The sequence below is a fragment of the Drosophila virilis genome, chromosome 5 (genome assembly GCF_030788295.1).
Source record: "Drosophila virilis strain 15010-1051.87 chromosome 5, Dvir_AGI_RSII-ME, whole genome shotgun sequence".
Taxonomy (NCBI): domain Eukaryota; kingdom Metazoa; phylum Arthropoda; class Insecta; order Diptera; family Drosophilidae; genus Drosophila; species Drosophila virilis.
This window is the reverse complement of record NC_091547.1, coordinates 9,010,001-9,023,275: the sequence shown is the minus strand read 5'-3', so window position 1 is coordinate 9,023,275 and position 13,275 is coordinate 9,010,001. Positions and strand designations below refer to the sequence as shown.

The 13,275-nt window shown below is 38.6% G+C and overlaps 1 protein-coding gene across 5 annotated transcripts in view; it reads left to right on the top strand.

Annotated features, from left to right (window-relative positions):
- Positions 1-582: 582 nt before the first annotated feature.
- zip (myosin heavy chain 10) overlaps positions 583-13,275 on the top strand; it is a 32,853-nt gene continuing 20,160 nt past the window's right edge. For 3 of the 5 annotated variants that reach the window (XM_070209721.1, XM_070209720.1, XM_070209719.1), the window contains exons 1-3: positions 584-639; positions 1,830-2,090; positions 11,642-11,857. In XM_070209721.1, coding sequence (XP_070065822.1) covers positions 1,959-2,090; positions 11,642-11,857 — 348 coding nt within the window. In that variant the 5' untranslated portion in view covers positions 584-639; positions 1,830-1,958. Of the gene's footprint in view, positions 640-1,829; positions 2,091-11,641; positions 11,858-13,275 lie in introns of all 5 variants that reach the window. The other 2 variants (XM_032436151.2, XM_070209722.1) reach the window with 1 other exon arrangement.

Sequence of the window (13,275 nt, the reverse complement as noted above, 5' to 3'; positions counted from 1 at the left end):
GTTTTTTTAACCTATTTGAGTTTAACATTACCGATTTGAGTATAACATGTCGGTTAGCTTAGCAACATGTTTCTCAACACACGCATGTTGCGCAATTAATTAGTTCCATACACACTCATCGTTTGCACCAATCGATAATCTAAGTACAGATAATCGATACTATCGAGTTTTTATCAATATTATATATATATTCCTAAAATCAGAGAGAATAAAGCATTTCTTGCTTTTAATGCATAATTTATGCAAAACTAAGCAGTTGAAAGACACATTTGAAACAATGTGCAGTACATTATTAATCGATAGCATGAAATATCAAATCTGTAAATTCTATGTAAATAATTGTCTAGGCCAGTTAACAGCTGTTAAATTCAAATGATTTCGCCGTTTGCTGTCAAGCATACCGTCAACAAGAACAATAAATTGATTGAGTTCTTACATAATATCACATTATGTTGCGCAAACCGAAATATATTTAAGTGTTATTATATCGCTATGTTAGTGACGCGCGCTTTTCCAAGAATAAATGTACGCTCGCTGTTAATAACATTGCAGCGAAATGTTAAGGTTGGTTGCTTTGCCGCTGTTACCAGCAATCGCACATTCGTGCTGGTAGCAGCGAACGAGAAAGACGCGTTTTGGGTTCGTTCGAAATTGTATAAGAGTGTGTGTTGGTGTCAAATGTTAAGAAGTGCAGCTGTCGCTTGAAACAAATAAAAACCGCATTATTGCCACTTATGAAAAAATCAAATTGCAACCAAACAACAACTAAGTGCACATAAAGCCCACAAAAGGTGGCCAAAAACAAAGAAAACACGAAACACTAAAACCCAATATACAAATAATGCATGTCAAATATAATTTCAACGCCCAAAAGCCGCCGGCCAGCCGACGCCGTTGACGCCGCAGTCGCTTGTTGAAACAAATGAAATGAAATTGTGTGCATTGTGTGCGAAATGCGTTGAATTTGTAAAAATGCAGTGCTGACACAGTGAAACGGGAGCATAAATATATATGAAAAATATTAACAAATTCATACGAAAATGAAAATCAAAAACGAAACGAAAACTGCGCTACCCGTGTGTGCATGAGTATTTAGGCGTGTGTGTATGCATGTGTGTGTGTGTGTGTGTGTGCAGAACAAGCAACACAAAAAAGAAGGAACGATGGCCGCGGCAGCAGCAGCAGCAGCCGCAGCCGCATTTTGCTGACGTACCTGCTCCGCAATTAGAGTAACCATAACCGAAAATCAAGGCAAATGTTGCGGCTTAAAATGCAAACTGGTTACTTTAATTGCCAAACAGCTACGTAATGCTATTTTCCGCTGAACGCTGTCGCCGTCGCCGTCGCTGCTCATCTACGATGTTTGAATATGTCTGCTCTGCTGCGGCGGCGAGAGAGAGAGTAACATTCGAGTGCACAGATAGAGAGACAGTGTGAGAGCGAGAGGGAGAGCGAGCTAGCGCTGGCTTAAGAAAATGTATGGCCATATTTGTTTCTTGTCGGTTCCCTTTTGAAACTATTTTCTGCTGCTGCTGCTGCTGCTGTTGCCGTTCTCGCCGTCTGCCTTTTGCTGCCGCATTTCTTAGATAAAAAAAAAAACGGCGAACGCTTCTTGCAGATAAAAATGTGCCGCAAAAATGTATCTTGATGTTCGAAATTCGCTGTGTGTGTGTGCATGTGTGTGTATATATGTGTTTGTTTACAATGCGATGGCAATTTGCACTCTAGGTGTGTGTGTGTGTGCGTGTGTTTGTTGTGCGTAATAGAAGCCAAAAAATAATTAAAATTTTAATGTGCTTTTAACTTATTTTGCAAAAAAAAAACAACAGAAAAATATTTATAAATCTGCAACTGCATAAAAAAACCAAACCACATAGAAACCAACACGAAACAATAAATAACGAAAAAAAAAAAAAAAAAAAACGCAGAACGAAGAATAACAATAAAAAAGAAAAAATATGTCAGAAGAAGTCGATCGCAACGACCCCGAGCTGAAATATCTCTCGGTGGAGCGCAATCAATTCAATGATCCGGCCACACAGGCCGAATGGACACAGAAACGTCTTGTCTGGGTGCCCCACGAGAATCAGGTGAGTGTTTTTATTTTAAGGATATTTCCGGCACTGGCTTGTGCATTTACCAACACTGTACGCTAACATCTTTCACAATTGTCGCATTTGTTTACGACAGGCATGTTATGTTATTTATTTGCTTTTTTTTTTGTTTCGGTTTTTGTTTTTGGCGCTGTTATGCTCCTTGCACTCTGTTATTCTCCCGGGCCTGGGTCTGGCTTTCACCCGGCCGCGCAGAAGTCGTCGCTGCCGTCGCCAAACGACCTGAAAAACCTGTAGAGCGCCTCGTTGCGTTGCGCAGGCGTTGGCCGCACTCTGTTCTGTCCGTTGTTGTTGTTGTTATTTCTTCTTCTTCTTTGCGTTGCTGGGCGCGAGTTTGACCAGTTTTCTGTTATTTGTTGTTGCTGTGTTCTTTGGCTCTGTTGCCTTGTTAATGTTATCGTTATACACTTGCACTGGCTATTGTGAACTTTGTCAAGCAGTTGGCAACGCTGCACTGCAGCAGATGTATGAATATTGTCTTATACTATGTTAGCAGAGTCTTATAACATAATGTGTAGCGCTGATATATGGATTTTCATTAAAGAGTATTTGAAGTTCGGCATGCGCCTGATGGCTTTTTGATATTTTATTGAAAGCATTTTTAAGCCGATTAAGGGACAGGCAGGCCCTATCCACAATTTCTATATGTACATACATATGTATGTATGCGGCCACAGCTGACGATTGGAACTCGCAGAAGAGCTGGAACTGGAACTCTTGTTGAATTCCCTCACCCTACCGACTGGTTAACAGCATACTTCCAACTCGCACGTTACGTGCATTTATCGCCTTTTTGGCTGCACACTCATCGCATGAATCATGCAGTTGGTCAACTTCTTTGAATTGAGCGTTACGATTCGCGTTGGGCGATAAAATTAGGTAAACATCCGCTAAAGAAATCACACGTGAATTTTCGTTAAGGCCACAATTTGAATCACAAATGAATTCATTCATCGCCTACTTTTGTTTATACAAATATCATAAGGAGCTCATTTGCAAGTGATGCCTGGTCACTCTTTTCATTTAACAGCTAGATGCTCAATTTCCAATTCGTCAGCATTTCCAATTTGCATGCACTGTGAGTCATCAATGCGATAGGCGGAGAGCAAGTGCGACAGAGACAGCAACAGACGAGGGAGTACAAATTTGCGATAACGGGAACGACAGCAGAGAGAAGGAAAAAAAATCAGCTTTTAATCTGCAATAAATACAAATTGTGCATGGATGAATGTGTGCGTGCGTGTGTGCGTGTTTGTGTTTGTTTGATTGTGCGACAACGATAACGATAACGATGACACATAACGGTTTTCCATTTATCAACCTTTGCATTGTTATGCAAAAATTTGTTTGCAGCTGTCCATTCACAGATAGCTCAACCGAATTCAAATGTCATTCAACCTGCAAATTAGCAGCATTGCTATATGCATACATACACACATACATACACACATACATACACACATACATACACACATACATACACACATACACATATATAAAGATATGTATGTATGTCGCTTGCTTAAAAAGAAGTTAACAACTTCGCAGTTTATGCCCCAGAGATAAAACTGTCGTTCTAACAATGGACTCTGAAGCGTCTAACAAATTTGGTAGCACCTACTGCACAGCTTACTCTGGCTAGCACGACTAGTGAATACCTTGCAACGAGCAGAAGACCTCGGTTAATTTTGGCAACTGATGTAATTTTGATTTGATCGATGCGATGTTTGAGGCTTATCGATCCACATTGGTAAACCCATTCCAAGTGCCTTGTGATAAATCAACTTGCTCTACGTTTATTTTTGGCTACAGGGTATAACAGCAGCAGCCAAACCGTAATCATAATAAAAGCAGCAACAACTTGTCGCATTTTTTAGTAATTACGCGTTTACTTACAAAGACATTTGCTTTGGCTAAAAGGAATTTCAAGCGCACACAGATAAAGCAACAAATAAAAAGTGACAAAAACAAAAATAAAAGAGAAGAAGAAGAAGGAGAAAAAACGGCACGACTTTGCAAACGATTGTCATGAGTTGTCAGGCAGACAGACAGAGAGCGAGAGAGAGAGAGGGGGAGAGAGAGAGAGACGGACAGTTGGACAGATAATGTAAAGAAATTTGCATATGGCACAAACTGTTGCGCCGCTGGAATGTCCAACACACACACACACACACGCACACAGCTGCTGCTGCGCTGTCTACTGTTACACTGTGCTGTTGTTGTTTTTTTTTTTGTTTTTTTGCTTGGCAAAAGGGTATTCGAAATTATGTCAACACATTTTGTGCACTCGTTTTGCCTTCGACAAACAGAACAACAACTGTACAAACTTTGCGCAATGTAAAAAAAAAAAACCAAAAAATAACAACTAAATATCTTTAAAAAAAAATGCTATTTCTTCTTATTTATTGTATTCGCCCTATTCGTATTCGTATTTTCTGTTTGTATTTGCATTTATCTATGTAAATAATTCAACAATGGGCCGCATTGTGCGTGTGCACAAGTATTTGAAGTAGTTGTGTGGAGCACACACACAATGGGGGCTGCTCTGCCCACGCCCCGCACTGCCCTCCTGGAATGTTGGTAAAATATCTTGCCACATTTATTTTGAAATTGTTAATAATGAAATTTAGTTTGCTTGACTTACGATTCGAACCAGCTTTCCGCCAGGTTCTGGTTCAAACAAATTGATATTTATTTTAAAAAAGTTTTTTTTAACTGCCCCGTTATAATGAAAATATGCCAGGCTATGGCTATTTTCACATATACATTGCGGGCTACATTAGATTTCCACTGAAAATGTCTAGAATCTTTCGATTGGATATCTTGATCGGAAATATATAGGCCATATATTGTATAAGATGAAGCCATCCATGGTTGGTTTAGCTGAGACTCCTGCGGTCGGAAATCTGGAAGTGTATTCAATAGTCGATACTGCAAAAATATGTTTTTGTTTGCCTGGTTATAGTTACAGGGTGTACGAAGCGACTTTCCATTAGACAGAGTTATTTATAGTTTTGACAGAGTTATTATAGCACAAAAAAAAAAAAAAAACCCCCGGTAAGGCAGTTGTTATTGATGGACGTCTTTGAGGTGCTTGGACAGCCCCACCACAAATTGTTGTTAACAGACCGAACCGCAAGCCAGATAAAGTGCGCGGGAGAGAGAGCGAGAGAGAGAGAGGGGCGTTACAGATAGTAACAGTCGGGTGCATAACAGAACACAATAACAACATAGCACACACACACACACACACACATACATGCACGCACCCACACATATTGAACGAAAAACTGAACGAAAAATTGAACGACCGCAAGACGTCGCAGCTGAACCTGGTGGGTTCTTCTCTGCTTCTTCTTTCTTTTTTTTTTTGTGATACAAATGTCTCTTCTTTACCGCTAATGACAAATGTAGCCGAAGCTTTCAAGATTCGGCTCTCGTCCGGTTTACGGTCAACGAACCTGCGACTCTCATATCTCTCTCAATTACATGTGTGTGTGTGTGTGTGTGTGTGTGTGTACACATATATTTATGTATATGCCATGCATATGCGTTGATCGATTAAACGCAAAGAAAAGAAATACAAAATACGAAAAGGCGAGTAACAACAACAAATTATTATGGCCGGTTAGCGTGAACTTTGCTTAACAGAGAACTCGGAGAACTTGAGCCCACGATCTTCACTGAGCCGCAACGCGCAACACTTGTGGGTGTGAGCGGGTGAGTGCGGGCGAGAGCGAGAGAAATATGTATACATCATATAGAATGATTGGAATGCTGCATGAGAACCTTTGTATACACTTTGCTTGAGGGTATTGCAAAACTCTCATGAAATGTGGAACAACTTTATAAGTTAACATAAAATATCTTTATATTTGAGTAGGTTCTGATCGGTTTACTATATACCCTTTGCAGCTTAAAGGGGGTTTTGATATAATCAAAATATATATGCGAAATTTAACAAAAATTTCCAAGCTTTTCAATGCGTTTAATTCTTGAGAAAGGTTTTTGTTTTTCAAGATTTTTTGTGAACAATTGGACTTGGTTTTTTTTTAGCCTTTTGAGCTTTCTCGACAAATAATAATTACTTTCAGAGCAATATATTAGGTCTTTCATTTGCCGCTAGCTTAAAAGGGTATTTAGTGTTCGTCATGATAACAGATAACTGTGTTTTTTGTTGAAATTTTAATCGTATATTCATTGTTTTTACCACATACATATCTACGACGTTCTTCAGATAAAGTAAACAAAAGTGTTTTTTATTATTCAATGGATTTTCTCTCGGTCTCTTGGTAAATATATATGCATATATATATTATTTGGGGGGAGAGATATATTTTATTTTTGTGTGTTTATTTCTTTGGTCAGAATTGTGGGCTTATGTCAGACTCTTCAAGTTCAGGGTTTCTCAAGAAATATTTATGTGTGTGTTCTTTATAAACGTGCCGAAAGGCAAAACCAAACCAAAATCGTGCCAATTGGAGTGTGGGAGCAACATTACCCCACTCTCCCTCCTCTTACAACTCCCACACATATTAACTTTTAGATTTCAGACCAGATTCGGCCATATCTTTGGCTTTTGGTTTATTTTATTTCGAAGTGCGCCTCGTTTTGACTCGCTGATTGCCTGGAATTTGTCGTTTATCTAGATAACAATCTATAAACTTTGCCATGGCAATAATAAATAGTACGAGAGGGGGGGGGGAGGGGGTTGTGGGGGGAGCGAATGTATAGCTGATTGATGATCTCATTGTGGTATCTGCGCATACTACGGCAAATCTTTTAGCTTTTCAAGTATGTTTTTGACAATAATAAAATATTCTGCATGATTTGTTTTTTATGTACAGTGAACGCTCCGTAAAAAGAACTTTTTATATATTTTAAAGTAATACAATATTTTCAGTAAAAGTTTCTATAAAAGAAAACATGTAAATTGATGGCTCTGGCGACCTTTCCATATTTCAATATTTATTTGTTGGCTGGCTCGAGGTCCGTGTTTGTTAAAACAAACAATGAAAAACAATTTTATTCAATTCTCTTCCGATATATTTCGGTTGCACATCGGCAAACCGTCTTCAGGGCACTAACACCAAGATACAAAAAACAATTAACAATTATAATACAATAAATTAAACATTATTTCGAACATTTTACATACATTATTTTACACGTCTGCGCTTTTTGACGTGGAGATTGTTACTGAGGTTGTTTGACTGTTTAAGAGGTGTCTGTACAAGTGAGCGCAATTTTCTGTGTCTGTCTTGTAGTTTAGTCGTTTGTAGGTTGGTGTGTTAATTATGTGTAGCATTTCCAATGTGTGTCGCTTGTTATAGTGTTGTTCTTGTTGTAAGATTGTTGTTTCATCAAAATTTGGTGTGTGGTTGCTTCTTATACAATGGGTCATAAGTGCTGTTTTCTGTATATTATTTTGATGTCTTAGTTTGAAGTCCGATTTATGTTGACTAATCCTTGTTTTTAGCTTCGATTTTGTTGTACCTATGTAGACACTATTGCACTTGTTGTTGTTATCCCCGCCACATGGTATTTGGTAAACGACGTTGCTTTTTTCGATCATCGGGATTTTCGACTTTATCTTGTTGAAGAATTTTTGTAATGTATTCGTCGGTTTGTGTGCTACTTTTATATCTTGTTTGTTATAACAGTCTGAGTTTGTGAGGCGTTCTGATAGTCGTGGTACATATATTAGTGATTTGTATATTTTAGCAGGTTCTGTTGGCTTTTTTCTTTCGATTTGTCGTCTTTTTAATAATGTTTTGATTATATTTGGGGGGAAGTCATTTTTGGTCAAAAGTTCTTTGATTTCATGTTCAATTTCTTTGTGGTATATTGTGTCCGATATTTTCATCATTCTATTCATACAGCCTAGTGCTGTATTGATTATCATACTCATATAATACAAATATTAAAAAATCTGACAATGGACTCTAGGTACAACATCAAGAACGCGGTAGATTTTAAAGACAGAGTCAACAACTCCCAGATTAGAGAAGAGGAAACATTAGTATCTTTTGACGTAGTATCCTTATTTCCCAGCATACCAATAGAATTAGCACTTGACACAATAAGACAAAAATGGACCAAATTAGAAGAGCACACGAATATACCGAAACAACTATTTATGGACATAGTTAGATTTTGCATACAGGAAAACAGATATTTCAAATACGAAGACAAAATATACACACAACTTAAGGGAATGCCAATGGGATCACCGGCTTCCCCAGTAATCGCAGATATATTAATGGAGGAACTGTTGGACAAGATTACAGATAAATTAAAAATAAAACCAAGACTCTTGACCAAATATGTAGATGACCTTTTTGCCATAACGAACAAAATAGACGTGGAAAATATTCTAAAAGAATTGAATTCCTTCCACAAACAGATAAAATTTACAATGGAATTAGAAAAGGACGGGAAATTACCATTTTTAGACTCTATTGTAAGCAGAATGGACAACACACTCAAAATAAAGTGGTATAGGAAACCCATAGCCTCCGGACGAATACTCAACTTCAATTCAAACCACCCAAAGAGTATGATAATCAATACAGCACTAGGCTGTATGAATAGAATGATGAAAATATCGGACACAATATACCACAAAGAAATTGAACATGAAATCAAAGAACTTTTGACCAAAAATGACTTCCCCCCAAATATAATCAAAACATTATTAAAAAGACGACAAATCGAAAGAAAAAAGCCAACAGAACCTGCTAAAATATACAAATCACTAATATATGTACCACGACTATCAGAACGCCTCACAAACTCAGACTGTTATAACAAACAAGATATAAAAGTAGCACACAAACCGACGAATACATTACAAAAATTCTTCAACAAGATAAAGTCGAAAATCCCGATGATCGAAAAAAGCAACGTCGTTTACCAAATACCATGTGGCGGGGATAACAACAACAAGTGCAATAGTGTCTACATAGGTACAACAAAATCGAAGCTAAAAACAAGGATTAGTCAACATAAATCGGACTTCAAACTAAGACATCAAAATAATATACAGAAAACAGCACTTATGACCCATTGTATAAGAAGCAACCACACACCAAATTTTGATGAAACAACAATCTTACAACAAGAACAACACTATAACAAGCGACACACATTGGAAATGCTACACATAATTAACACACCAACCTACAAACGACTAAACTACAAGACAGACACAGAAAATTGCGCTCACTTGTACAGACACCTCTTAAACAGTCAAACAACCTCAGTAACAATCTCCACGTCAAAAAGCGCAGACGTGTAAAATAATGTATGTAAAATGTTCGAAATAATGTTTAATTTATTGTATTATAATTGTTAATTGTTTTTTGTATCTTGGTGTTAGTGCCCTGAAGACGGTTTGCCGATGTGCAACCGAAATATATCGGAAGAGAATTGAATAAAATTGTTTTTCATTGTTTGTTTTAACAAACACGGACCTCGAGCCAGCCAACAAATAAATATTGAAAACATGTAAATAAATAAAATATTTTAAATCTAAAATAAAAAAAAAATAAGCTAAAACTTATACCAGGCACAGATGTTCCAACATGCGAGCGTACACTGTATTATGTTAACATGGCTTTGCAACAACATATGTATTATCTAACACTGATTCACCTGGCCAGTGTTGATATATGACTTACTTAATAAATACACGCATAAGTAGTCTATACATTGCGGGCTCTTGGGGGAAAAACGACGCGGTGTATTTTTTTCGATTAATGTTTATCTTTAATGCCGGAAAAGCGCGAAGATAATAGATACACACACGCACGCCGAGGCGCATGAGATAAACAAGACGAGAATGGAAATGAATGTGGAACTGTGCCCGGTTCTGATCGTTGGGGCGTGCTCGTATTTAACTTAATGGCCGCCCGATCTGAGACCTGCCTCTGTTTCGCTTCAGTTTGTTGTTAATCTTGTTGTTGTTGTTGTTGTTGTTGCTGTTAATGCATTTCGTTGCACTTCTGTTTTTCACCCTTTTAATGAGTCTCTGAACTGGAATTAGGAATCATAAATTATGCTTTGCCGAATGGCCGCAAAGTGGAAATTGTTTGTTTTTTATTTTGTTGTTTTCTCTCTCTCTCTCTCTTTTCATTTCTTTCTCAGCCGCCCTTCTGGTTTTTGATTCATATGCTGTTGCTGGTCTTGAATTCTAATTGGAAATCATCATCGTATGGCGCATTTGTTGTAATTGTTTGCTTTAGGCATTCCGCAAAATATCTTCATTTCTGCAACATTAATTAGCACTTAACTATGCGAGAAATATGCAGGAAATCAAGCCATAAAGAACTTAGTTCCAGTCAGTTGGAAATAGTTTATGGCATTTAAGCTAATCGGCGGCAGATTGCCTGGACAATAAAGTTATATTTAAACAACATTTGTCTAACAGCAGTTTTCGAAAATGTTAACACTTCGATTTTCGGCATTAATTAGTTCGCAAAAGTTTCGAACTGCGAAAATGACATTATTTAGCGTGTGATAACAGAGTGCGTTAACAGTGTAATGTTAAATTCGCGTTTGCCCACAGCTTGAACGGTATTTCATTAGTTGTCATTCCGCTCAATTGGCGCTAATTAAAATGCGTAACTATAAATTAGGCAATATACTTAGCTCTAGATAGCGTGTTCGTGTTATAAATTGTGTATACTTGAATGGCTAGAGAGGCGAGCCTTGAACTTGCCAACAGACAGACAACAGTGAGACAACAGACAGAGAGACAGACAGACAGACAGCAGAGAAAGGGTAGACAGAGGCGTCTCTGTTGTTGTTGCTGTCGCAGCTTCTGTTTGTCTGTCTATGTGTCTGCTGCTGCTGCTGCTGCCGTCGCTGCCTTCCCGTTGGCTGTTTTGTCGCTGCTGCGTCTGCAACGGCACTTGAACGGGCGTCAGTTTTATCGTCTGCATTTCCTTTTTGTTTCTGTTGCTGCTGCTGCTGTTGTTGTTCTTGTTGTTGTTGCTGTTGCTGCTTGGCGCTTGACTCATGCAGCGCTGCGTCAAGAGATGCACTCACAAGCGCAAGCACACGCACACACACACACACAAGCTCACTCAATTAGAGCAAAAGAATAAAAACAAGCATAAGAAGCAAAATAAAGAAGAAGCAGCAGCAGCAGCAGCGTAACAAGGCGTGTGCATTGTTTTTATTGCCAGCCAGGAGCTTTAACTGTAATTGTTGTAGCAGAGCAGCAGCAACTGCTTCATCATCTTCCTCTTCTTCGGCAGTTTTGTTTTAATTGCTTATTTGCTGAATTTGCATCGTATTTGTGCATTTTTTTTTTTATTATTTCCTGGAATACCATTCCAATATACATATATGTATGTCATAAATAACGGTGTTTGGCTGTTAATTGACACTCACGTGTGTGACTCACACACACACACACACACACACACACATCGAGTGACTAACTGCCAATGAATTTGATTCCGATTTCTGAATTCTTTTTTTTCTTCTCTCTTTTTGTTTATTTGTCTTCATTTTTGCAGGGCTTCGTTGCCGCCAGTATTAAGCGCGAACATGGCGACGAGGTGGAGGTGGAACTGGCCGAGACCGGCAAGCGTGTCATGATCCTACGCGATGACATACAGAAGATGAATCCGCCAAAGTTCGACAAAGTCGAGGACATGGCCGAGCTGACGTGCCTCAATGAGGCGTCCGTGTTGCACAACATCAAAGACAGATATTACTCTGGCTTGATCTATGTAAGTACCAATATGCCCCCTATATACCCTATATACACACATACATATGCCCATTCCCACAAACCAAATAGAGAAACCATTAGAGAATTGACTGTGCGACGGGATTGCTCGAAAGTTGCCACAGCTGCTGGCAATGTGACGATGATGACGCGAACTTTAGATAAACATTGAGCAATAGTTTTTTCTCTCTTCTTCTGTTTTTTTCATTTTGTGCGTGGGCTGTTCCAGCAGTTATTGAAAAAAGCCAATACAGTGTGAGGACAGCCTGCTTAGGCCAAGCCATATTTTACATATAGAAAAAAAAAATGAACATTTAACATGCTGTACGTTTAACATGCTGTACATAACAGAAAGCCTGGAACTACCCCCGTTAGCTGTTTCGTGTGATTTAAAGTTTTGTGGAAATGTTGAAAGCCGAAACCCTTTGTGAAGTCTGAAGTCTCGATTCTTCTATGTATTTAAAAGCGCGGCAAACATTTGACACACACACACGCACGCACAGACATTTACTTAACATGCATGCATATGTACAGCTACATACATACATGCACACATATCGAATCATCAATAGCCGTTCGCTGTTTCCATTGCATTTGTCAATGTCTAAAAACAAAGAAGAAGAACTAACAGAGAAAGACGAAGCTGAAGAAGCAGCAGCAGTTGAGCCATGACTGTTAAAAGCGAACACATCCGCCGCTAATTATTATGCCAAAAACGTTAAGCAATTTGGAATAGCAACAAAAGCATACATGTGCATATTTTGTAAACTGTTTAAACAACGATAACAAATTCCACGCCTGCAAGCCATAAATTCGGCTTAAATATAAATCAATGAAAAGCTGCTGCGGCTGCGGCTGCGGCTGCGGCTGTTGGGGTCGCTTTCAATTGCAATTTCAATTAATAGAAATTTATTCTGACACATAAATAAACGAAAACGAAATGAGCAACAAATTGGGAATTTATTAAGCAGAAGCTGTTGCTACTGCTGCTCAAACGGGGCAGCCGCCCGTCTCATTAACCCAATAAAATAAACAACTGCTAAATAAGTTTCACTCGAATCAAGCTGGCAACATGTTGCCAGCTGCTGCTGTTAAGCATTTAAGCTATGTTTCATTGTGGGCTGTATTGCTGCGCTCTCTTCTTGTCTAACGCATGCGGCTTCCTCTTGCTAACAAATTATGCGCTGCTGTTTTTACATAAACATTTTATGTGCCTGCTGCTTAACATTACATTGGCGTTGTTGTTGTTGTTGTTGGTGAGTCTAATTAAATGCGCAAACTGTTTTCGGCCTTTTCAAATGCGGCCGCCGTTGGGTTTTGATGTGGGCGCGCACTGCTTTGAATTTGTTTATACACATTACTGTATTTGTTGTTGGTTGTGCTGCTGCTGCTGCTGCTGCTGCTGCTGCTGTTACTGCT